Source organism: Nannospalax galili, unplaced genomic scaffold, assembly GCF_000622305.1.
Source record: "Nannospalax galili isolate Female #2095 unplaced genomic scaffold, S.galili_v1.0 scaffold445, whole genome shotgun sequence".
Lineage (NCBI taxonomy): Eukaryota > Metazoa > Chordata > Mammalia > Rodentia > Spalacidae > Nannospalax > Nannospalax galili.
Window position 1 is genome coordinate 485,469 of NW_008354184.1, and position 24,359 is coordinate 509,827.

The 24,359-nt window shown below is 50.2% G+C and overlaps 1 protein-coding gene across 1 annotated transcript in view; it reads right to left on the minus strand.

The window, feature by feature from the left end:
• Window positions 1-9,293, minus strand: part of Cacna1i (calcium voltage-gated channel subunit alpha1 I) — a 75,497-nt gene extending 66,204 nt beyond the window's left edge. Inside the window, exons 1-2 of the mRNA XM_008851217.2 lie at window positions 9,188-9,293; window positions 8,074-8,207 (exon numbers count right to left, since the gene is read on the minus strand). Coding sequence (XP_008849439.1) covers window positions 8,074-8,207; window positions 9,188-9,280 — 227 coding nt within the window. The 5' untranslated portion in view covers window positions 9,281-9,293. The remainder of the gene's footprint in view (window positions 1-8,073; window positions 8,208-9,187) is intronic.
• Between the last annotated feature and the right edge of the window lie 15,066 nt (window positions 9,294-24,359).

Here is a 24,359-nt window from a genome sequence, read left to right on the forward strand (position 1 = left end):
GAGGCCGAGACATCATTGTGGATATAACAGCCCATCAGTAACTCACCAAAGAGTCAGTTCCTGCTGCCCAAGTTGCCTACTACACTCCAAGGAGCACAGGCCAGGGGTCTCCTTCCATCCTCCCCTGATATCCTCCCAATTCTCAAGCCATGTGGCATGGGTAAGGCTGATACCCACCAAGACTGGCTCAGGAATGAACACTGGAGGAATACCCACTCCAGTCAACCCAAGCCGAGGAGGCTCAGTTCATGGATTGAGCAGAGAAGGAAAGGTGTGTGTGGGAGCTACCTACTGCCATCCTGCATGGCACAGCAAACTCTAAGGAGGAATGTTAACACTGAGAAAGAGAAAAACTATGGGATGATGGCATACACTGACTTTCAGGATTCTGGAACCTGCCATCACAAAAAGACAAGGCTTTTCAGTAAATTAGCTGAGAGACTCCCTTCACCATATGCCTGAAGGCTCCTGCCTGACTCCCCTGACCAGTCTGACTCACCAGGCAGGTCTGAGGATCTCTGGCAACTCATCCATCCCTCATGGTGGCTACCATTTTGTTTCCATGGAAACAGGCCTGCAGAGTGACCATCACCCACTCCAACCTGACTTGTATGTAAATGAAACCAATATTCACACTCAGATTTGGGCTGGACACTTCCCAGGCTCACACCCACCCAATTACAGCTCTGTCTAAAAAACATGGCTCTGGGCATCCTCGCCCCCCTCTTCAGCAACTCACACAACAGAAAGGAAACCAATGTGGCCTGGAGCCTCCCTGTGTCCTGACCCAAAGCCAGGAGGCCTGGTCTCAGAGAGCAGACCCGTCCAAGGTAAAGTCCAAGGTAAAACTGTCAGTAACACAGCCCACAAGGCGCCCTGGGTCTCCTGACAGCCAAGGTGCTTCCCCTGACCCACCCATAATGCACACAGCCACATGGAAGGCAGGCTTTTCAACAGACTTCTAGAAACTGCCTAGTAATGTCCCTCTGACCCCTAGCTGAGACTAGTGTGTATTGGTACTGACATTAGGTTTCTCAACAGAGTACAGACCCTCTCCAGCCAGGCTGGGCAAAGCTATGGATCTCCAATTTAACTTGATCCCACAGAACAGTTCTTGGTTGACTGAGCCAAGTTCAAAGATGTTTTCTGTTTTCCTCATCTCCCTGCAGCTAAGGGTAGCCATGAGATTTGGTTCTTGCCAAGAGTGCTGGGAAGAGAAGAGATCTGGTAAAGAAAATGTTTTCCTAATCCAAGTAGACAGGCTTGGCTGGTGTAGCTGTCTCTCTACCTTTCCTAATCATTTCCAATTCAGACACCCATAGTTCTAGCTACTGCCTATGACCATGAAAAAAGACCTGGAAAATCATAAGGACATTAGCCCCCACCTTACAGAACTATCACCAGAAACTACCAACCTCAAAGTTTGGTACTGTCAGAAAAACTCCCAGGAGGTTGGATTTCCCGTTACTTACAGCTAATTGTATCCCCAACAAATATGCCCAGTAAGTCACATAGAGCCAAAACCCAGCTACTGGGGCCAAGCTCCCAGGGTTCAACTCCTAACTCCGTCCCCTACCAACCTGTGACCTTGGGCAAGTCACAGCTATCACCATGGCTTGCCTGTGATGCATAGCCCCTCCAACACCAGACATGAGATAATTAGACAAGATGGTACCCAGCACTGAGGCCCCATCAAGCACTCAACAAATGTAAGTCTGCTCTTGTTTTGATCGCAGCCCTGGACAGCACCTGAAGGATTCAATTTCCTTTGCTTTTTAAAGTTCTACTGATGGAGTGCTCTGCACAAAAGGAGATCTCCGCTGACAACTGCAAAGGGGACATGCCACCTGACCACTGCACAAAGCTCTAGCCCAAAGCCCAAGAACAATTTTTATTGACTTTCTGCTTCCTGGGAGCCTGTGAGAGTCACAGTGTGGAAAAAGTTCTCTGCATGCACAAGGGAAAAGATGCTTCCAGAATACAGTAAATTCTGACCTGACTCCAAGTCTCCCCTGACAAGGGAACTGAGTTACCAATGTTAGTTACTGTGAATTTATCATTATTAATGACAACAGACATTTTTTTGAAACAGTCTCATGTCCTCCAAGTTGGCCTCAAACTCACTATGTAGCTGATGATAATGGCCTTGAACTTCTGACCACCCCACCCCTGCCTCCACCTCTTGAGTCCTGGGATCCCAGGGATCAAACCCAGGGGTTTGTGTACACTAGGCAAGCACTCTACTTAGCTACATCCCAAGTCCAACCACAGACACTTTTCTATGGCATCCCCACCACTCTGCTCACAAAGTCCTACATATCACAAGAATTGTTCAGACCCTAGACACAGATGTAAACATGAAGCTTCCCCCATGTGTCTTCCCCTTCCACCGTTTCCAGAACTGAGAACAGTTCTGTCTTTCATATCTTCCTGCAGGGCATCTTCTCTAAGGGTAGCCACAAACCATCACAGCAGGACCCCTGGGTCTTGAGTTAATGCAGATTCCTGGGCCCTGACATGCCTGTTGGGCGCACATCCCTGGAGTGTGACCCAAAAGACTCTATTTGGACAGGTGCCCCGTCACCCTGTTGTTCTCCAAAGTTTGTGGAGCACGGAGAAGGGGTGAAAGGCTGTGTCTGAGGGCTGAGGAGGTCGTCCATCCTGACCCCCACACCCTTGTCACTCAGCCAGCAGCTCTGTTTTCCACACAAGGGTCCTCCCTGGGATGTCGGCACAGCCCTCAGCTCTCAAGGGCTTTCAGATCCAAAGTGTTGGTACCTGCTGCCAACACTCATCCACCCAAGAGCCCACAGGAGCACAACACAGCACAGCCCCCACTTCCCCAGGGACCAGCTTCAGATTCCTGTGGAAGCTTTTAACAGAGGCGCCATTCCTCTCCCTGTGGCTGGCAGTGGTCTCTTCACGCCTGGGCATGATGGGAGAAGAGACAGAATTCAGTACGAGGTGCCAAGGGAGGTTTATAAGCAGAGACGATCTCAAGTTCAAAAGTGTGATTGAATATTGCATGACCTCCTAATGCACAAGGCAGGAGAGGACAGCTTAAGTGAAATGGCACCGAGGTGGCTCTGCCACACTCAAGGAGCATGGTGACTGCCACTCAGAGTGAGGAGCAAGATGGCATGTCCTCAGTCCAGGCTGAGGGGGCACAGGAGTGACGTGGAAAACCCTCCGTGATTAAAGTACCAGCCACAGAGCAAAGTGGATGCTCCCATCCGGAAGATGGCATGTCCTCAGTCCAGGCTGAGGGGGCACAGGAGTGACATGGAGAACCCTCCGTGATTAAAGTACCAGCCACAGAGCAAAATGGATGCTCCCATCCCCCCACCCCTCATCCCTCCACCCTGCTCCTCCACTCTGTGCCTTTAAAGCAGCTTATGCCCAGCCCCTGGTGGACACTGGGTCCATGACCTCCTGGTCCTCTATCCTTCTAGGCAGCATCACAAAACCATTTAGAATTTGTCTGTGATATTCTGTTTTGCATCTGTTTTCTCCACTCTGATCTCACGAGATCAGAAAGGGTGTCTGTCTCCTTCATTTTTGTCTCCCGCTTCCTAGAACCAGGCCTGGCAGGTAGTCCATAAATGCTGACTCAGTGAATAAATGGTACCAAGCGGGAACCACAGAAAGACAAACTTCAGCTCAGTGAAAGAACTTTCTAGCACAGTAGGCTGTCCCAATCTGAGACTGGCTGCCTTGTGTGGTAGTGAGCTCTGCAGTTCCCTGCAGGGACAGCATCATGCAAGCAGGGCCTCTGATCTCTGTTCCACTCCACTGGTGTGAGGATGAGGGCTGTGACCTCTCAGGAACCTTGCAACTCTGTGTTCTGTGTCACCCTCCCTAGCTTGAAAGGAGCAGCCAGTAATTTGGGGAAGGGGTGGGGCAGGAAGGGAAGAAATATCCTTGGGATGTCAGGCCTGTTATTCTGGAAACCAAACATTTTTAGTACTAATGAGACTTTGGGTAGGTGGGGGGCATCTCTGGGGATGGCAAGAGCCAGGTGTGAGAGTTGGACTCTGGAGGAACAAGTATAACCCCCACCTTTCCCTCTCCACCCACACCATAGGATGGTGAAGACCCTGGGGACCAGGATAGGGCTGGTTCAGCATCCAACACAGGGCTCAGCCCATGGGTGTTCATAATTCTGGCCCCGAGGAACTGATCCCCAAGCCACGATGAGCTGCATCAGCTGAGGGATCCAAGGGTGATGGTGCAGTGCCCTCTTCCCCAGGTTCGTACAGTAAAACTGAATGCATGCTTTGCATGCAGCCCCACACCAGCCCTCCTTGATGCTGGGGTTTGTGGTCAGCAGAGTCCAGACCTACACTACCCCCAAGGACTAGAAAGATATGAACCAGAAACCCTCACAAAATGTTGGATGCTGAGATCAGTGACTCCCCTCACCCTCACTCAGTTCTGAGCCCCCTGTTCTGTCTTTCTTTTCCAATGTGAACAGACAGGAACAGAGGCTTAGGTCCAAAGGGCAGCGTGGAGGGCTCTGGGATGGGAAGGGCAAAGCCAGTTGAACAAATGATGTTCCTGAGATGAGAGTTAAGAAAAACTACCCGAAACCTCAGAAGCAAGGCCACAGGAGAAAGGACTTGTACCGACCCGATGGTTACTTCAGTGCCTAGGGAACGATACCTTTTGTTTGATTACTCTTTCCTGTTAATTAAAGATGTGGACACTGTGAACTTGCATGTTAATTTGTAGATTCTTACCAGGCAGAGATGTACACAATTTCTGCCCAAAAGGAAAGACTTTCACCCATCACCAGAATGTGGCTCCTTCACTGGAGGCCGCCACCAGACCCTCACTCGGCTCTAACGGTCCCCTGGCCCTCTTCCCACTAGACCCCTGCACCTGCTCCCCATAGTGCTGGCCACTCTCCCACAAGTCCCTCATTTATGGCACTCTAAGGCTTGTACAATGGTCATTTTTCTTTGTTTTGTTGTTCCTCTTTTTTAAAACTCATTTGTTTTCTTAAATATTTTATTTATTATATTTATTTTATGTGTATGAGTACATTGCCTGCATGTCTGTGAGCGCACCTGTGTCATGCAATGCTGCAGAGGTAGGAAGAGGGCTTCAAATTCCCCTGGAACTGGAGTTAAGGGTGGTTCGTAGCCACCACGTGAGTGCTGGGAATCGAACCTGGGTCCTCTGCAAGAGCAGTCGGTGCTCTTAACCTCTGAGCCATCTCTCCAGCTCATTGTTCCTTTCTTAACTTCTGTTTTGTTTTGGGGTTTTTTGTTTATTTTTCAGACAGGATCGCCCTATAGTCCCAAGTGGCCTGGAACTCATTACGTCGACCAGGCTAGCCTTGATCTCAGAGAGATCCACCTGCCTCTGCCTCCCCATTTCTGGGATTAAAGGTATGTGCCACCGCACCCGGTGCCCTCGGGTTTTTTTTTAACTTTTGGAAATGACACTTTGATCTACAGTTCCTTCTAGAACTAGGGAATTTGGCAAGGCCTCATTAGTATGCCTAGGGAGATGCAGGTGAATATCACATTCATAAAACAAGAACAGTTACAAGCTGCTCTGAACCCCAGAAAAACACAAGAGCAAGAAGATGCCTTGGGAATGAAAAAGAGTGAAAGAGACTTGAGTCTAGGAGGGGCAACAAGGGAGAGAGGACCTTGCTGAGAGTTCAGGGGTAACTCACAAAGCTAAATCCAGGAGCTACCTCCTGTTCCAGGTGAAAAACAGGGGAAAGATGCAGAGACCAGGCAGAGGAAGAAAGATCCAGGTAATGGGAACTCGAGAAGCACAAAGCAAGAGAATGGGCTAGAAAAACAAAGAAAGAACAGAACTTTGCTCTGAGCCAAAGGAATACTTGAGGCTGGATCTTCAAGTTCCAGACCCACTCCAAAGAAAAGGTCTGAATTCTGAAGGAGAGGAGAAAAATCAAACCAACTGGCAGGCTGGAAAAAACCATTACCTTCCAAGAGAAGAGTAGGGTGATGCCAGGCCCCCGTAACCCGAGTTATCAGTTCACAGTGCAGCCAGTTCTGAGAGAGAAAAGCCACGACCCTGAGACAGAGCAGACACTCACTGTCCTTCCCACTTCAAGATCAAAGAGACAAGTTTGCACAGCCAAGATTAAAAAATGACACTATCTGAAGCCTTTTCTTTGAAAAGCTACTTAAGAGTGTTCTTCAGCCAGCATAAAATGAGAATGCACCAGACAAAGGGGGTGACCTGGTCCCCAAGAAACTATCTGAAGCCTGTCTGCCTTTCAGGCAGGGTATGGATGCCTAGGGACCAGGGGCCTGGGACTCTAAAAGAGTGCAATCAGGAAGGGACGCTCAGAAGAAGAGAGGAAACAAGAACTGTCCCATTTCAGGACAAAGCCCAAGAACTTAGCCACTGCTGGGTCCTTCGAGGGAGGTTCCCTCTCAGCCATGTGCATGTGACCCTTGCTGTCCCTTATTGATGGTGGAATACACACGGGTACAAATGTATATACACACTTCCACATACACTGATAGGCACACTCCCACTCACGGCCATGAGCCTTCTGCTCTCCCCACCTCAAGCCTGCTCTGCTGAGCCATGACTGAACATGGTTAGTGCCTGTTCATCCTTCACCTTCCATGTGTCACCTCCTCAGGACACCACTCAAGCTCCACAGCTCCAGCCTGGCACCATCAGGCTCCTGGGTTAAATGCTCTCAGCAAAACACAGCACCCTGCCCAGACACCCGGTCCAAGGGCAGATGCCTACCACAGCAGAGCTGCTGGATGCTGTCCTGGGCGGCGAGCCCAGAAAGACCAACCTACATATGATCTACCCTCCTTACCTGGCCGCCAGGGCAGCACCCACACACAACAGAACCTTCTGCATATCCGGCTGCTGGACAGAGTCCAGGAAAGCAGGAATGACTGATGCTCCAACTGGAACCTGCCTGGCTTCTCTGGCTGTGGCTTGTAGACCTTTGCTGCTTCTTTTTTTTTTTTTTTTTCCCAAGTCTCATTCTATGGCCCAGACTGTTGTTAAACTCCTGGGTTAACTGATCCTCCCACCTAAAGCCACTTGTGTCTCATTAGAAATTACCAGAGATGGGGTCAGATGGTGCTTATGTCTTCCCTCCATCTCTGACTGTGCTGAGTGACTATAATGATGATGGTGGTGGTGACTGTGACAATGATAGTGATAATGTTGATGATGATGATGCCATGACAATGGTGGTGATAATGGTGATGGTGATTATGATTGTGGTGGTTATAATGATGGTGGTGGTGACTGTGACAATGATGGTGATGATGATGATGATGGTAATAATACTGGTGATGATGATGGTGATGAAGAAGATGATGATGATGATGACAATGGTAATGGTAATAGTGGTGATGATGGTGATGACAGTGGTGACAATGGCAATGATGATGGCGACTGGTTATGATGATGATGGTGGTAGTGATGAAGATGATAGTAATGATGATGATAATGATGATGACGACGATGGTAATGGTAATAGTGATGATGGTGATGACAATGGTGATGATGGTGACAGTGATGATGATGATGATGGTGACAATGGCAATGATGATGGCGACTGGTTATGATGATGATGGTGGTAGTGATGATGATGGTATGATAATGATAGTGATGATGATGCTGATGATGATAATGGTGATAATGATGGTGATGATGATGCTGATGATAATGATGGTGATGATGATGATGGTGGTGATGATGGTAGTGGTGATGATAACAGCTGACACTGCATGGTGCTCATTTTGACCAGGTTGCTATTTTTACTCCTATTTTATAGATAGGGAAATGGCGGCTTAGCCAGGTTAAGTGACTTTCTCAAAAGCATACAATTAATTAATCAGCATAAAACAGTCTCAGCATACGCAGGGCATGTGCTTACTGCAGCCACAGGAAGGGACAGCTGTCTACCTAGGCCAATCAACAGAGGGTACCATTTCTACTGCCCCCTGGCCCAGAGGCCCTGAATTCCCACACAAGGACAGAATCATTTCCCAGAAGCCCCTGGGTTGGCTAAATGGCAGTTGGCATGCACCAAAACCAACCACTACCTACCCTGCCATGACAATGAAGAAATCCAGGCGGTTCCATGTGTCCCCAAGGTAGCACTTCTTGCCAAAAATGCCCAGAGCCACCATCTTAAGCACCATCTCCATGGCAAAGAATATGAAGATAAAGTCATCAAAGACCTGTGGGTCAGGAAGAAGACAAGACAGGGCAGCATGAGGTCTCAGGGCAGGAATGGAAGTCAGAGCCCCCATGTAAGGCCAGATGTGGGGCAGAAAGAGAACTTTGGAGGCCCTGGTCCACTAACCCACGTCACAGACCTGGGCCTAGAGAGGGGGTGAACCTGCCAAAGGTCACAGAGCCCATCCTTTCCACTCCCTCAGCCCAGACCATGACAAGGTCCCAAGACGGGGCTGGGCACCAGGCTACTCCTCATTCTAAGAATCACCCAGTACTGGGCCATACAGATGGCCTACACTCTCACTCTAATTCTCACAGTGACAACCCACTGGGTGACCTACTTTAGAGATACAGAAACAAGACTCAGAGAAGTCAAGCAGGCAAGTGACAAGACTAAGACTGAAACTCAGGTGTGGCTCCAAATGCTCAATTCTAAGCAATTGTAACTGGGTCTAGGGCCCCAGAGCCAACCAGAGACTGTGATTCTGTGGGTCTAAGATGGGCTAGAGCTGTGGATTTAAAAACACGCCCCCTAGGAGATGCTGCAGACAGGAGCCTCTGAGATCTGGGACAGAGGCAGAGAGCCCTCCCTCCTGGGAGGACCACCCTTCCCAGGAATGGACACTATGTGTTCTACTCCTGTAAAATGGATTCAGTCCCAGAACCCTGCGCTGGGATTCCTCACACCCCGACCAGGACCATGCAAAGGCCAAGTCAGGCCTACCTAGGACCTGGGAAGTGAGAACAGGACAGACATAAGAGGCCATTCCTAAAAGACATGGAGGTACTGGGGAGCCAAAGCAGACTTTAGGCAGAGAAATGTTGATCAGATGGGGTAAGGAGCCTCAGTTGGAAGCTTGGAGGAGGCTGGTGGGACACCCATATGGGAAAGGCTGGAAACTGCATTAGAGTAGAGCCCTGAGATGGGGCAGGGAGAGCATCACAGATGGGAGGGAGAAAGGGGGAAACCTAGGCAGCTTACCTGCAGGATCTTGCAGCGGTCCGACAGGCAGTCCATGTCATCACAAGGCTGGTACATGCCCAGGGTCACACAGTTCAGCAGGATGACCAGCATGCTCACACACTCGAACCACGTTCACAAAGTCAAGGACAAAATAGTAACATCCCAGAACAGATACACAGTTCATGTCTGCCCCCTCTCAATGTGGGCCCCTCAATGGACTGTGTCCAAATTTCTAAGACTCTACAGCAGGCCTGCCCCAACAGTGGGCAAGGCCGCAGGCCATACCCCACAAGAAACCACAGGAAGAAATGGCTCCGAGAGGGACCTGCCCCCATAGCCCCCCACCTCTGATGCCTCCCTCCTCTGACCTCTTTCTCCCCTCACTCAGCAGAGGTCCCAGGCTCTAACCTTAAAGGAAGGCTATCTAAGGAATCCAGGAGCACCTCCCAGGCCTACAGAGGCTGCTCTGACTCCGCCCTACAGTCTCAGTGAGCCATTAAAACTCCAGGGAGATGCCTCCCCCTCTGCTCAAAACCCTGCCATGGCTCCCAGTTTCTCCAGCATAAGCTTGGAAGCCCCTCCCAGAGCTTGACTTCCCTCAGCCTGTAGCCTCCTCCTCACCCTCTCAGGTCTCAGACACACTCCACCCCAGGGCTTTTGCAGGAGATGTCTCTTCCCAAGACCCTCTGGGGCTAATCCTTAATGGGGCCCTGTGAGGAAGGAGTCCCACCCACCTCTTCAACCCCAGAGGCCTCTAGCTTGACATCTCTCCACAGCTCTACAGACCACAGAAGTGAATCCCATTGTTTTTGTCCACTGCTAGAACCAAGTTTGGATGGTAGGGATTCCCACTCACAGCTCTAAGCATATAGTAGATGCTGGACCAAGGCTTGTCAAATGAATAAGTTTCTCTGTGGGTCCTAGCCACACCAGCTCAGGCCCAGCTCAGAGCTCCCTGGAGCCGTAGCAGCCAAGCCTCTCCTGCCTGCTAAGAGAACTGACCTGGTTTCCATGACAGCAGCCCCCTCTGTTCCCCAGACCTTACTCACCTTGAAAGCTGTCGTCTGTGGTCCCCATCCCTGTCCTTTCTGTCCCTGGCCTGGCTGCCACTCTCCCATCACAGCCTGTAATTAATTTCAGTTGCTGCCAAGCCCCCTTTGAGCCAGAGCATTGCTCTGGCAGCAACTTCATCATTAATTAACTTTTTTGAAGTTCAAACGTTCTAATTATCAGTGAGTACCCGGGTTCCCCTTTCATCCCCTCCCCACCTCCCTCTCACAGCCCAGCTTCTTCAGCTGGAAACCCAAGCCCAAGTGTACCCAGCAGGTGCTGAGGGGTCAGCAGGCCCATTTACAGATGGGGGGAACTGAGGCTCTGGAAAATCCAGACCCCTGTTGGGTCACATAGATGGGAAACAGGGAGCTAAGAGCAGCCTACACCAGACCTGTTGGGCTCCAAGGCCACTGTCTCCTCCCAGCCGTGTGTACTGTCCTACGATGCCTTTCCCTTCCTCTCCCAGCCCACACTGTGTCTCTGGTCTAGCGCCAGCCTCTCCTGTAACTGAAACTCTAGCTTCTGCCCCTCCACTGGGCCCCACGTGATGCCAGGATCTGATTCCTAAGCCTCTTTGATAAACTCACTTACCAAAGAGGAAACACTGGAACAGATTAGCCTGGCATGGCAGCACACACCTCTCATTCCAACACTAGGGAGGCTGAGGCAGGAGGATCATTTCAGGTTAAAGGCCAGACAGAGTGATAATAGTAATACCTTATCTCAAAACAAAAAAAGGCTCAGAATACGGCTCAGTTAGTACAGTGTTTGCTTAGCGAGCATAAAGCCTGGAGTTTGCTCCCCTGTGGCACACACCTGCAATCCCAATAGCACTTGGGAGGTGGAGGCAGGAGGATCAGGAATTCAAGGTCATTCTCAGCACAGAGTGAGCTCAAGGCCAGCTTGGGCTATATGAGACCCCGTCTCCAGCAGACAGGGGGTAGAAGGTATAGATTTACCCAAGATGACCAGCTGCAGAGACAGAACCATCATGCAAAACTAGTCTCCCGTTTCTTGCCCTCAAGCTACTTTGTCTCTGCCGTATTGATCAACTTACCGCCCTCTCTTGCTCCAAAGCCTTCCGTGGCTCCCTGTCACCGCTTAGCCCAATACCCAAGGCCTCCTGGACTCTGATCTCCATAAGCTCTACTGGCAGAATCTCTTGGCGGCCCAGGCACATGCTAAGCTTTTCTCTAAGGCAAACCCCTGCCCACCCTTAATAGCCCCACTCATCTGCCACTACTTCCAGAAGCTTCTTGTGAAGCACCTTCTACCCCTAGCAAACTAGTGCTCAGCTTTCCCACCTACCTGGTCTAGCACATATCATAGTCATAAACTTGGCAGCCACCATGCCAGGCACCCAAGGGACATCACCTTCACTGTCACCACAATCCATCAGGGAGAGATGAAGAAACAGGTCTAGAGATCCAATGTGACTCCCCCAAGGTCACAGAGCAGCTCAGGCAGAGAGACTTAGAGCACCGCTACCTCCTCCACAGTTCACCTACCCTTACCGTAGCACAGAGGCCCTGGGGCCAGTAAAACTGCTCTAATGCCTGGATCACCTCAACTTCAGACCTTCATGGAGCAACCATCTCAGTCCCTGTGAGCTTCAGGCACAAGGGGAAATCCCAGATGGCAGGGCCTGGGCCCTGTCCAAGATCTACAAGGCTCAGAAGTCAGGCCAGCTCTTGGCAAGACTACCCACAGCGCCTGACACAGTCCCACTGCCCTCCTAGAAGATGAACCAGGCCAAGCGGTGAGGGCTAAGAACTGTCACAGAAGTCAGGGCCTCCAGGCTGAGCAGCTTGGTGGTGGGGCCTGACACCTGCTATTACCACCATTAGTCACATGCACCAAGGAGCTCAGTGCTCAGGCAGGACAAGCCTGGGAAAATGGAAAGGAAGACAAAGGCCCCAAGAGGGTAGAACAAGATTTCTGGGAAACAGAATAGGTAGCGTTTGAACGCTATCTCCCATAAGGGAAGGGAATGATCAATAGCTCCCCATTGCCTCTCACAGCCAGACACAAAGCCTGGGACTAGCATCCTGCAGTGGGTACCCAACCAACTCGCCTACTTCATCTGAGTCTCTCTTGGTCCTGTTGGGGAGACAGCGTCACAGAGCCCTCTGAAATCCTTAGCAAGCATGGGATCCTAGACCCCACCACACCAATGAGAAACGAGATAGAGACCTGTCAAGCCATAGGATGAGCCCATGAGGGTCCCAAGCCCCAGCTGCCTTACAAAACCACCCGCCTTTACCAGGCAATGCCTATCACCTACAACTGCTCCACACAGGGGGCCATGAGCAGATCAGTGACCACCACCACAATGCAGTTTCCTTGGTGGCTCAACAGCAGGCTCAGGAGAAGACACCCTTATAGTAGCAGGGCCCACCCAGCACCTCAGCCCCACCACCAGCCAGTCCTAGGGGAGCTCTTCAGGGGCCTGACCCCTCATTAGCCCTTCCCCCTCATCCCCTTCTGCTTCCCAAAGTCCTCAGAGTCCAATAGGCAGTTAGTGGGCACAAATGAATTGACTGCTATATACTAGGTGCCTGGTTAATACCTGATGGTTATAAACCCTTCCTAAGTGACCTGTTTGCCAACGAGCTTCCTACCCAAATGCACGCTGTATCAGCAACTCAGGTGGGGTGGCACAAGCCTGTGATCTCTGAACTCAGGAGGTAGAGGCAGGATCGATTCAAGGTCATCCTCAACTACTTGGTGAGTTCAAAGCCAGCCTGGGCTACATAGATTCTATCTTAAACCAACAAAAAACCTTGAAGGTCATCAAAGTGGAGCAAGAAGCTGCCCCAGCAAGCAGAGCCAGCACTCAAGAGCCCAGGTCTGGGTCTAGGAGGTCAGTGGGAGGAGCCTCTCTTAGGAGCCAGGACTCTCCTGACTTTAACGGGAAAACTACCTCCCTAGGAAGGGACAGAGATCCCATCCGGGTGTCATTTTCTTAGAGCTTAATGTGACCTTGAGTAGAAGTTGAAAGCTGCCTTTACAAGTCCTTTGAGCCTCACAGTGAATATCTGTTTAGAGCCTTTCAAAGAGAAATCACCCTAGCCAGGATTGTTGGAACACACCTGTGATTCCATCACTCAGGAGGTTACAGCAGGAGGATCACTAGTTGGGAGCTAGACTGAGCTACAGAGATCCTGTCTCAAAAAACAAAAACAGTAAAAGAATCACCCAATCTGCTGAAGTCTGGGCCCAAGTTCGGCACCCAGTATTTCTGTAAGGTTCCTCAGCCTGGTAGACATTACTGTTGCTGCAACTGAACAGATAGGGAAACAGGCAACCAGCATGGCAGCATGTGGCAGGGCAGAATTTGCCTCTTTCTGCTCCAGGCCCCTCATTCTCAGCCACACCCTGGGGATCTGGGGTTCCCTGATATTGAATGTTCAAGGGACCCTGTTTTGCCTTTCTCACCTGCATGGCTCCTCCCAGGTCCCTTCCAGGAAGGCAGAGCTGAGAGTGACCATCAGTCCATCGAGCTGGGCTCTTACTGGGTGTCCAGGCCTGGTGGCATGCAGTGGGGTCAGGAAGGGGGCACCCTGACCTTAGCATCTTCAATAGAGAAAGCCTTGACTATGAATGCCATCAGGTCCCCAGCCTTAAGAAGTCAAGCTGGATGAGAAAATGAAGGCTGGGATGTGGACCAGGGTGGGGACAGAGACACCTGGGACGCCACCATGCCAGGGTCACTCAGACACACACCTGTCAGGGCCCAGGCAGAAAAGTGACCAGGTGCAAGGACAGTGCCCCTTTCCAAGCAGGCCCTGCAGGGCAGCCTCCTCTCCAGGAGCAGCCAGAGGCCTGCACGGTTACCATGGTGACCACCACCCTTCTTCCTGTCTTACTGACAGGCAAGACTTCTGTATTGGGGAGGGGGGGCAGAGAAGGGCATTGAGCTAGGCGGGGGCGGCCAAATTTGTTTTTATTTTTGTCACATCTGAAATCTGATTCACTTCCCAGGGTTCCGCTCAGTTGTCTAAATACGTCAAGAGGAGGAAGGGTGCTGGGGGCAAGTGGTCCCTGACAGACAGCAGGTATAGCCTACAATCTCCCTGCCATGTTCCCTCTGTCAATCTCCAGGGTGATGGGGAGTTCAGGCCTGGGAAAGTGGCCTAGAGATACATAGCTGGGGTCTTGAACCAGTTCTGTTTCTCTGAGGTGCCCAAGCATCTATGGTATACCTGCTGTATACCTGGTGCGTGCCTCAGGGTACTAAGAAGAAGTGGGCTCAGCTCCTTCCCTGCAGGTCCCCAGAGTATGGTCCTGTTCCAAAACCAAGTGGTGATGTGTGACCATTGCAGTGACAGTCACTACCATCTTTGAAAGCCAGTTGTGCCCTGAGCTGAGTCTGGGGTTTAGGGCTGTCCATTAACACATTCATTCATTCATCCATTCACCTAATCTTTATGGGTAAAAACCACTTTGGAAAGTTAACAGTGCTTACTAGAGTTGAACCCAGACCTAGGCAAGGGTGGGGAAGGCAGGCACTGGTATCCAGTAGGCAGAGACCAGGACACTGCCAAACACCTACATGACACAGGATGGTCCCGGTCACAAAGACTCACCAACCCAAAATGTCAACAGTGTGTATGAAGGTTAAGAAGAAATATGTCTGTGGTGGTATACTACAAAACCAGGAAAAAGAACAGGCCATCAAGACACACAACATGATGGATGAATTTCTGATGGGTGAAGAAGCCAGACATACAGAGCAGATAGTGTAAACCCAATTCTATGAAGTTTAAAATCAGACAAAGGCAGTTAGGGAACAGTCACAAGGGAGGAAGACCAGGGAGCTTCTAGACTGGAGATACCTCAGTCTGAGTGGTGACCACAGAAGCAGATGCCTATGCTCTACACTAAGACATGTGACCTCACCTGCCCATGTGTTTTACATCTACAATAAACAAAATAAAAGCCGGGTGAGATGAAGTCACACACCTATGATCCTAGCACTCGGGAAGCTGAGGCAGGAGGATCTCAAGTTTGAGGACAGTTTGGGCTACATAATGAGACTCTGTCTCCAAAAGGAGGAGGGTGGAGATAGTAAGAGCAACCACTGAAAAAATAAAATAAAGATGCAACTATTAAAAAACACAACCTGGCAGGGGCACTGGACAGATGGCTCAGTGGTTAAGAGCACTGGCTGCTCTTGCAGAGGACCTGGGTTCAGTTCCCAGCACCTACATGATGGCTAACCACTGTCCATAACTCCAGTTCCAAGGGATCAGATGCCCTCTTCTGACCTCCCCAGGCATTGCACAACACAGTGCACTTACATATATGCAGGCAAAATACATACACATAAAATAAAAATAATAAAAATTTAAAAAAAAACACACAACTTGGGCTGGTCATGGTGGTGGATGCCTTTAATCCCAGCACTCAGGAGGCAGTGGATCTCTGTGAGTTCGAGGCCAACCTGATCTACATAGTGAGTTCCAGGTCAGCTGGGGTTACAGGGAGACCCTGTCTCAAAAAGACAAAACATATAACCTGGGATGTGGCTCAGTTGGCACAGTACTTGCCTAGCATGCATCCCTAGAACATTCCTGTAATTCCGTCATTCAGAAGGAAGAGTGTAAGTTCGAGGTTGTCTTTTGGTAAACATCAAGTTCAAGGTCATCCTGGACTATATGACACCCTGATTCAAAATAAATAAGTAAAACACACAAGCAGCATGCCAGGGCACCCACTGGCTCTGACCTCCAATGAAACCTTCCCAGCAGCCTTTACGCCCTACTCAGTGAGTCACCCACAGTTATAGCTAAGGAAGGTCCTGAGATCTGGGTCCGTATTCTGATATTTGGCTCAAATCTGTTCCACACATGCCCCAAGGAGACAGGCACAGCACACATTACTGCACCCACTTTACAGATGCAGAAAGGAAGTCTAGAGGTGCATAACTGGTCCCAAAAGGCACAGCAGTTGGGCTGGGGCAGAAGGCTGCTCTGTCACGTGAACCGATCTATGAGTTCCAGCCCCCACTGGACTTGCATGCTGCCAGTGACAGGGAGCTCCCCACAGGACAGACAGCCAAGCCTGGCTGGCTTCTACTCACAAGCTTTGGAGTACCCTGGGACAGGGACAAGGGGGTCACTCCACTCTCCCGAGTCCTTTGCTCCTCCCTCCCTTTCTGTCCCCAGCCCCCCTTCTCAGAGTCCTCACCATATGAGAATTCAATGGATTTGTCCAGTCTCTGATTCCCAGATGCCCAGCAAGCTGAGGTGCCTGGTACAGACAACAGACAGCCGGAATGGGGGAGGAAACAAGAAGGGGACAGGGATGCCAACCTGAGAGAAAACCCAGGGCGATGGCCCACGGGAAGGAGGCTCTGGCCAATGACACTTGTCACGAGCATGGTTTAGCCAGTAACGAAGACAGTAGGGCAGCACCAGGGCCAGAGTGACCAGGGGTGGATGTGGCCTCAGGAATGCACTTTAGAGAAGGCACACCTGCAGACCTGCCATGACTGAGCATCCAAGCATACGAATCTGCTGAGACAGCTCCTCCAGCACTACCAACCAGACCTGGGAGCCTCACCCCAAGCACCCTATGCTCCTCAAAGCAGAACAGGGTCATCATTCCCTGCCCCAGGAGACACATGGTGGAAATAGAAGGTGATGACATTGCCCCCCTCCTCACGACCAGTCCTCCACCACCCCGTCCCAGAATACACACCTGTATGCATTCACTACTGTGTTCCCATGACAACCCATCGCATTCTGCATGCACACACACACACACACACACACACACACACACACACACACTCACATACACCACACTCCATGCAAGAGGCTCCTGAGCTCAGGACCACCTCCTCCTCACCCCCAGCCAGCAGCAATGGGCCTTGTTGGTTGACCCTTCTTCCAGAATACAAGTTTTTCACCTTTTCTACGTTTTAAACAAGAATCTCACAAGTCCCTTCTTAATATAATTTTCTTCTTTAAAATAGTTGTGTCACTTTCCTTTTTTAAAAAAAATTTACTGGGGCTGGAGAGATGGCTCAGTGGTTAAGAGCACTGACTGTTCTTGCAGAGGACCCAGGTTCGATTCCCAGCACCCACATGGCAGCTACAAACCGTCCTTAAGTCCAGTTCCAGGGCAATCTGAAGCCCTCTTCTGACCTCCACGGCATTGCACGACACATACGTTCAGGCAATACATTCATACACATAAAATAAAAATAATAAATAAAATATTTTTTTAATTTACATTTATTTATGTGTGAACACACATGTACCATGACACACATGTGGAGGTCAGAGGTCATCTTGCAGGAATCCATTCTTTCCTTCCATCTACCCAGGGATGTGGGTCTCAGGGATCAAACTCTAAATGGTCAGGCTTGGCAGCAAGTGCCTTTACCAACGGAGCCATATCACCAGTCAAGAGTAATGGTTATTTTAAATATAATTTTTTAAAGCTTAGGAATATAAAGGAAACCTGTTATACTAAAATAGTTATCAAAAAATATTTTTATATTTTATTTTATGTGTATGAGTGTATTGCCTGCATGCATGTGAGTGCACCCGTGTTGTGCAATGCCTTGGAGGTCAGAAGAGGGCTTCAGATTCCCCTGGAACTGGAGTTAAGGACAATTCGTAGCTGCCATGTGGGTGCTGGGACTCGAACCTGGGCCCTCTGCAAGAGCAGTCAGTGCTCTTAACTGCTGAGCCATCTCTCCAGCCCCTCAAAAAATATTTTTGAAGGGGCAGAAAAGATGGCTCTCTTCCAAAGTACCAGGTTTGGTTCCCAGCACCCACATGGTGGCTAACAACCTGCATGTGCGTAAGTGCATCATATTTGTGCAATGCTTGGGGAGGCCAGATGAAGGTGTCAGATCCCCTGGAACTCGAGTTAGGGATGGCTGTCATAAATATTTTGGTGGGCTGGAGAGATGCTCAGTGGTTAAGAGCACTGGTTGCTCTTGCAGAGGACCGGAGTTCAGTTCCTAGCACTCACATGGAGGCTGCCAACAGTCCATTCACTCCAGTTCCAGGGGATCCAACACCCTCTTCTGACCTCCTCAGGCATTGCGCCACATGGATGCACTTGCATGCATGCAGGCAATACATTCATACACATAAAATAAAAATAATAAAGATTTTTTTAAATATTTTTGAGACAGGGTCTCACTCATTTTTCCAGCTGACCTCAAACTTGTGATCTTCCTGCCTCAGCCTCCCAAGCGCTGGGATTGCAGGCATAAGCCACTATACCAAGCAAAGAGACATTTTTTGATAAATACACATGCTTTGTTATCAAGGCATTAAATAACAAGACCAAGCGATGGGTCTGACACGACACAGTGATCTGTCGCCGTGATGGATATGTATGCTTCTCCGGGAGCTCTGAATGACTTAGTGTGACAGGAAAACATTATTTCTCCCCATAACAGTGGTAGGAGCTGCTACCTTACTAGTAGCCCTGTTGTTAGGTCATCCCCCCCCACACACACACGCACTCTACTGTTAATAAAAAGATGAAAAATTTGTGCCACAGGTCACTGTGTACAGCTTGTCCCCATGGAACTCACAAGCCCTGGATTAAGACTCCTGTTCTAGGATTTCCCCTGGGCCCAAGGAGATACCCTGAGTCCCCAGGCTGGTCCTCTAACACTGGATCTCAGGAACCCAGCACTCAGTTCTACCTCTCCTCTCCCTGACCCCACAGCTGACAGCCTCCCCTGGGATGACCAGAGTCCAAGGCTGTCCCAGTCCTGGGCTTACTTGAAGCCCTGCAAAGGACTGTACCAGAGGTCTCTGTCAACCCCAAGTTCATCACAGGTTCTGTGTGCTTTCTACCAGACCACCATTGTTAAAAGTGGTCTGACCCTTTGGAGCCTCTACCCTCTGGAGCCTCTACCCTAAAGGTCTGTCCATTTTGCTACCACCTCGCCACCCACTCCTCTGCACCCCACAACCATCTGGGAGATCTGTGCTTTCACTACTGGAAACATCCTCCCAACCCCTAGGCAGGCAGCACTCTTCCCAGAGTCTCTGGACAGCCTCCTCCTCCAGCATTGCCTCTTGTAAGGCATCCTCCACATTCATCCAGACATCTCTTCCAAAACCAAAAGTCTATGTGCCCCCCACCCTACTGCCTTTGCCTCAGCCTCAAACACGTTGCTTGGCATTCAAGGCCAAATGTCTTAGCAACCGTCCAACCTTGTGTTGTCCATACAATGTCCACCGCCTCATCCTTGCCTGCTAGGACACACTCCATCAAATGCCTTGCCATGATTCAGCTCCCAGCAGTGGGTCAAGGCCTGGAGAAGATATGGATGTCCGTGGAATGTGAGGCTTTTCCACAAGGAGTTCTCTAACTAGCAGAAGGAGAAGGAAAAAATATTTGGTATCAAAGTCCTATAAGTAGTTCATAGGGACAGTGATGGTTCCCAACCCAGAGCCTGACTTGGCAATCAGCAGGTGACAGGAAGTAAATGGGGATGGGATGGCCAACTACTATCATTTGCCAAACAAGAATCAATGGATGAGTGGAGCTGATACATGTGTGGGAAGAAAGGAAAGGGTCATGGAGGACAGGTGAAGAGATGGTTAGAAGGCAGATTGATGGTGCAAATGTGAGCTTTGGTGGGTGGATAGAGGACAACAGGTGAAAGGGTGGAGGCACAGAAAACAGGTAAGTGGGTGGATGGGTGGATGGACCAGTAGGTGGATGAATGGGTGAGTAGGTGAATAAATAAATGGGTGAATGATTGGATGAATGGATGGATGGATGGATGGATGGATGGAATAGAGGTTGGATGGGTGAGTACATGGATAAATGGACGGTTGAATGGATGAATGAATGGATAGATGAATGGATTTATGGGTAGATGGGTGGATAGATGGATGGACCAGTAGGTGGATGAATGGGTGAGTGGATGGATAAATGGATGGATGGATGGATGGATGGATGAGTGGGTGGGTAGATGGATGGGTGAGTGGGTGGGTGAGTGGGTGGGTAGATGGATGAGTGGGGGGGACAGAGAGATGGGTGAACAGATGGATGGGTAGGTGGGTGGATGAATGGGTGGATGGATGGATGGATGATGGATGGATGGATGGATGGATGGACCAGTAGGTGGATGAATGGGTGAGTGGATGGATAAATGGATGGGTGAGTGGATGAACAAAAGGATGGATGGACAGGTGGTTGGGTGGATGGATGGATGGATGGATGGATGGATGGATGGATGGATGAGGGATGAATGGGTTGGGTGTATGGATAGGCGCGTCACAGATGGACAGGTGGGCTCCTAGGTGTTGGCCATGTGACACTGCAGGAAGTGGCAGCTTCAGCACAGAATGAGGCCTCAGTGGCCACAGGAGACCCTCTGTTTGGGACTCAGCTTTGTCCTCCTGCTTGCATGAGATCCACTCATGATCCAGGTTCCTCAGCTCAGGCTCCCCTAGGCCCAGCTCACACTGGTCCCATCTTTCCCCCTGGCCTGGAGTTCCAACCCCCAGCCCCAATAACTTGGGGACCGGCAGTTATTAGGATGGGCTGTCCAATGCTTGGGAGGAGGTTTGCCTCTGGTCATTGTCAAATACCACCTTGGGGGTAAAACTGACCTAGACTGAAGATTGCTGACACAGCTACCTCCAGCTCCCAGTTTTCATGGGTGAGGAAACTGACACCCAGCAGAGGAGTTACTTGTCCAAAGTCATCATGTTTGTACCCACTAGAGAACAGACTGGACCCCGCTGGACATTCAGACCATCATCACCACCTCCACCTGGCCATGACCAGAACAGTGCTGGGAACCTCTTCCACCACTCCACCAGAGAAGCTGGGGTGCAGTTTCGCCCACCTCTGCCCCAGAGAGAAGCCAGGTCTAGGTGCTCACCCAGTGGCACACAACTTCACCCAGAAGAAGGGGCTGGCGCTGTGAAAGGCAGGCGGCCCCACAGCAATTCACAGGCAGATTAGCAGGGAGACATTGCAGTTGATTAAAAAGATGATCAATTATTTTAAGAGGAAAACAAATAGGGCCATTTGTCTCCCAACAGGATCCTAATGGGTCTGAGGGAGGCAGCAAGTCAAAATCAGCTTGGAAGTCCAGGCAGAATGCAAAAGAGCAAAAACACAATCACTTTTACTATTTTTTTACGTGTATGTGTGTTTTGCCTGCGTGTATATAAGTGCGCCTGTGTGTACAATGCCTGCAGAGACAAGAAAAGGATGTCAGATCCCTTGGAATTGGAGTTACAGATGGCTGTTAGCCACCGTGGATGCTGGGAACTGAACCCAGGTCCTACGCAAGAGCAGCCACTGAGCCATCTCTCCAGCGCCACCCCCCCATCACATTTAAATCCCCAGATACCCTGTGTCATGTGCATGCCCAGCCTCCTCATCATCTCTTGTCACTATCACCTCTAGTCTGGGTGGCCCCACAGATGCATTACATCCCAGGCCCCCTTCCCTCCCACACAGTGAGGCTCTGGTGGCCTCCCAAGTTTGGACAAGCTGACCATCCCGTTAACTGTGGCTCTGGGGTCCCTCTGCCCAGCCATTCCTCCACACTGCTTCACAGGGGTGGAATTTAGCCACACTGCTTCTTCCATTGAACTAGGGATTCCTTAGGAACAACTGCAGACATCTGGACCTGTTTGGTGGCCCAAGAGGCATGACTGAACCACCTGGGGCACCTCCACTCAGAGCCCACAAGTTCCAGCCGTCATTGGATGAATGGACTCAATCAAGCAACATTCCTGGCAGGAAACTCCTGGCCGGTCCCAGCCTCTGTCTCTCCCTCAAATATGCAGCATTCTAAAAGAAGAGTGTGCAAGCTAGTGTGGTGGCACACTCCTGTGATCCCAGCACACAGGAAGTGAAAGCAGGAAGATCAGGAGTTCAAGAGATCAGAGGGCTGGAGAGATGGCTCCATAACACCGCTGCTTTTGCACAGGACCCGGATTCGGTTCCCAGCACCCACGTGGTCCATAACTCCAGTTCCAGGGGATCCAACAGAAGATCCTCTTCTGACCTCCACAGGTATTACACTACATGGGTGCACCTACCTACATGCAGGCAATAGACTCATACACATAACAAAAATAATAATAAATAGATAAAAATTTTTTGGTCTTTTTGAGACAAGGCCTCCCTGTAGCCCAGCTGTCCTGGGACTCACTATGGAGACCAGGCTGGCCTTGAACTCACAGAGATCCACCTGCCTCTGCCTCCCAAGTGCTTGGATTAAAGGTGTGTGCCACCATGCCCGGCAATAAAATATTTTTTAAAAGGACAAGCCTCGCACTTGGGAGGCAGAGGCAGGCAGATCGCTGTGAGTTCAAGGCTAGCCTGGTCTACGTGGTGAGTTCTAGGCCAGCTGGGGCTACAGGGAGACCCTGTCTCAAAAAGACCAAAAAAAAAACCAAGCTTCAACTATATCGTGAGTTCAAGGCCAAATTGGAACTACATGAGACCCTATCTCAAAGGGGTTAGGGGGATGGCTGGAGTGATGGCTCAGCAGTTAAGAAGTTACTCTTCCAGGGGGCTGGAGAGATGGTTTAGAGGTTGAGAGCACTGATTGCTCTTACAGAGGACCCAAGTTCAATTCCCAGCACTCACATGGCAGCTATGAACCGTCCTTAACTCCAGTTCCAGGGGAATCTGAAGCCCTCTTCTGACCTCTGAGGCATTGCACGACACAGGTGCACTCACATACATGCAGGCAATACATTCATACACATAAAACAAAAATAATAAATAAAATAAAAATAAAATAAATAATTTTAAAAAAAAGAAGTTACTCTTCCAGAAGATTCAGATTCCATTCCCAGCACCCACATGGCAGCTGACAACTGTCCGCAACCCCCGTTCCAGGGGATTCAACACCCTCTTCTGGCCTCCATGGACACTGCATACACATGGTACACATATATACATGCAGGCAAATCACTTATACACATAAAATAAATTAAAAATAAATAAAACCTTTTTTTAAATGAAAAGGGGAAGGCAGGATGGCTCATCAGGTAAGAACACTTGCCATGCAAGCCTAGTCAACTGAGTTCCAGACTCAGAATCATGTAAAGGTGGAAGGAGCAAACCAACCCCCACAAAGTTGTTCTCTGACCTCCACACACACTAATAATAAATAAGAGAAAGAGGAGGCTAAACATGGCCCGTCGCTGACGGTCATTCATCATGCCCCCCAAACGCTACAAGTGCAAGCCCTCACCTGGCATGTCAGCCCTGCCCTTGAGCCTTTTCTCCACACTGTTTCAGCCCCCCAAATATCCACTACTCCCTCTGCCAGGAACTCACCCCTTTACCTAATCCAGAAAACTCCTATTCATGCAGCAAGACCCAGTTAGAAAGATCCCTTCCTGCAATTCCCCAGGGCTCAGTCATAGGCAGCCTCTATGCCTGCAGCTCTCTTACACAGAAACTCCAGGACACAAAACCTGAGGCTGTCCTGTCTGGATCGCCCTAAATCAGCTAGCCTCCTCTGATTGGCTATCGGGCCTACCCTGGCGACAAATGAGAGAGCGACTTTCTCTCTGGCCTCCAGTTGCATCTTGGAGGTTGGTGCTTGATTCTGACTTTTATTTCTGAGAAAAACAACCTTCTCCACACCAGATGGAGGGAACGGACAATTTCCCAGGCATGTGTTACTTCTTCCAGCAATGTCTGCCACAGCCTGCACCATCCCATTAGGCCAGGGCTGGAGGAGGAGGGGACAGCTCCCTTAGGGAGCCTCTTCTGCCTGCTTCGAGGGGGCTGGGCAGCCTGGGCGTTGGGCCCAAAGTGTGGGCTCCAGGCAGCCTGGCTCCAACAGGTGACCTTGGGCAAGTCACACTCCCTTCTGGGCCTCCATCTCCCAGCTAAAGAATGCAGAGTTAGCATACTTTCTCCCCTGCTACTGCAGGAGGTGTCAAGGCCACCAGAGTCATGGGAATAAGAATGTACAGACAGGAAGCACTGACCCACCATTGCCTCCAGGTCTGTACTGGGTAGTAGAGTCACAGTCCCCTGCCCTCTGGGGTCTAGGGAAGCTTGGGACTGATGGAATTTAGAGCCCTGGTGAAGGGGGAGAGGACAGCACAGAAGGAAGGGAGCAGGGACCTCAAGAGGAAGCACATCCGGGGGGGGC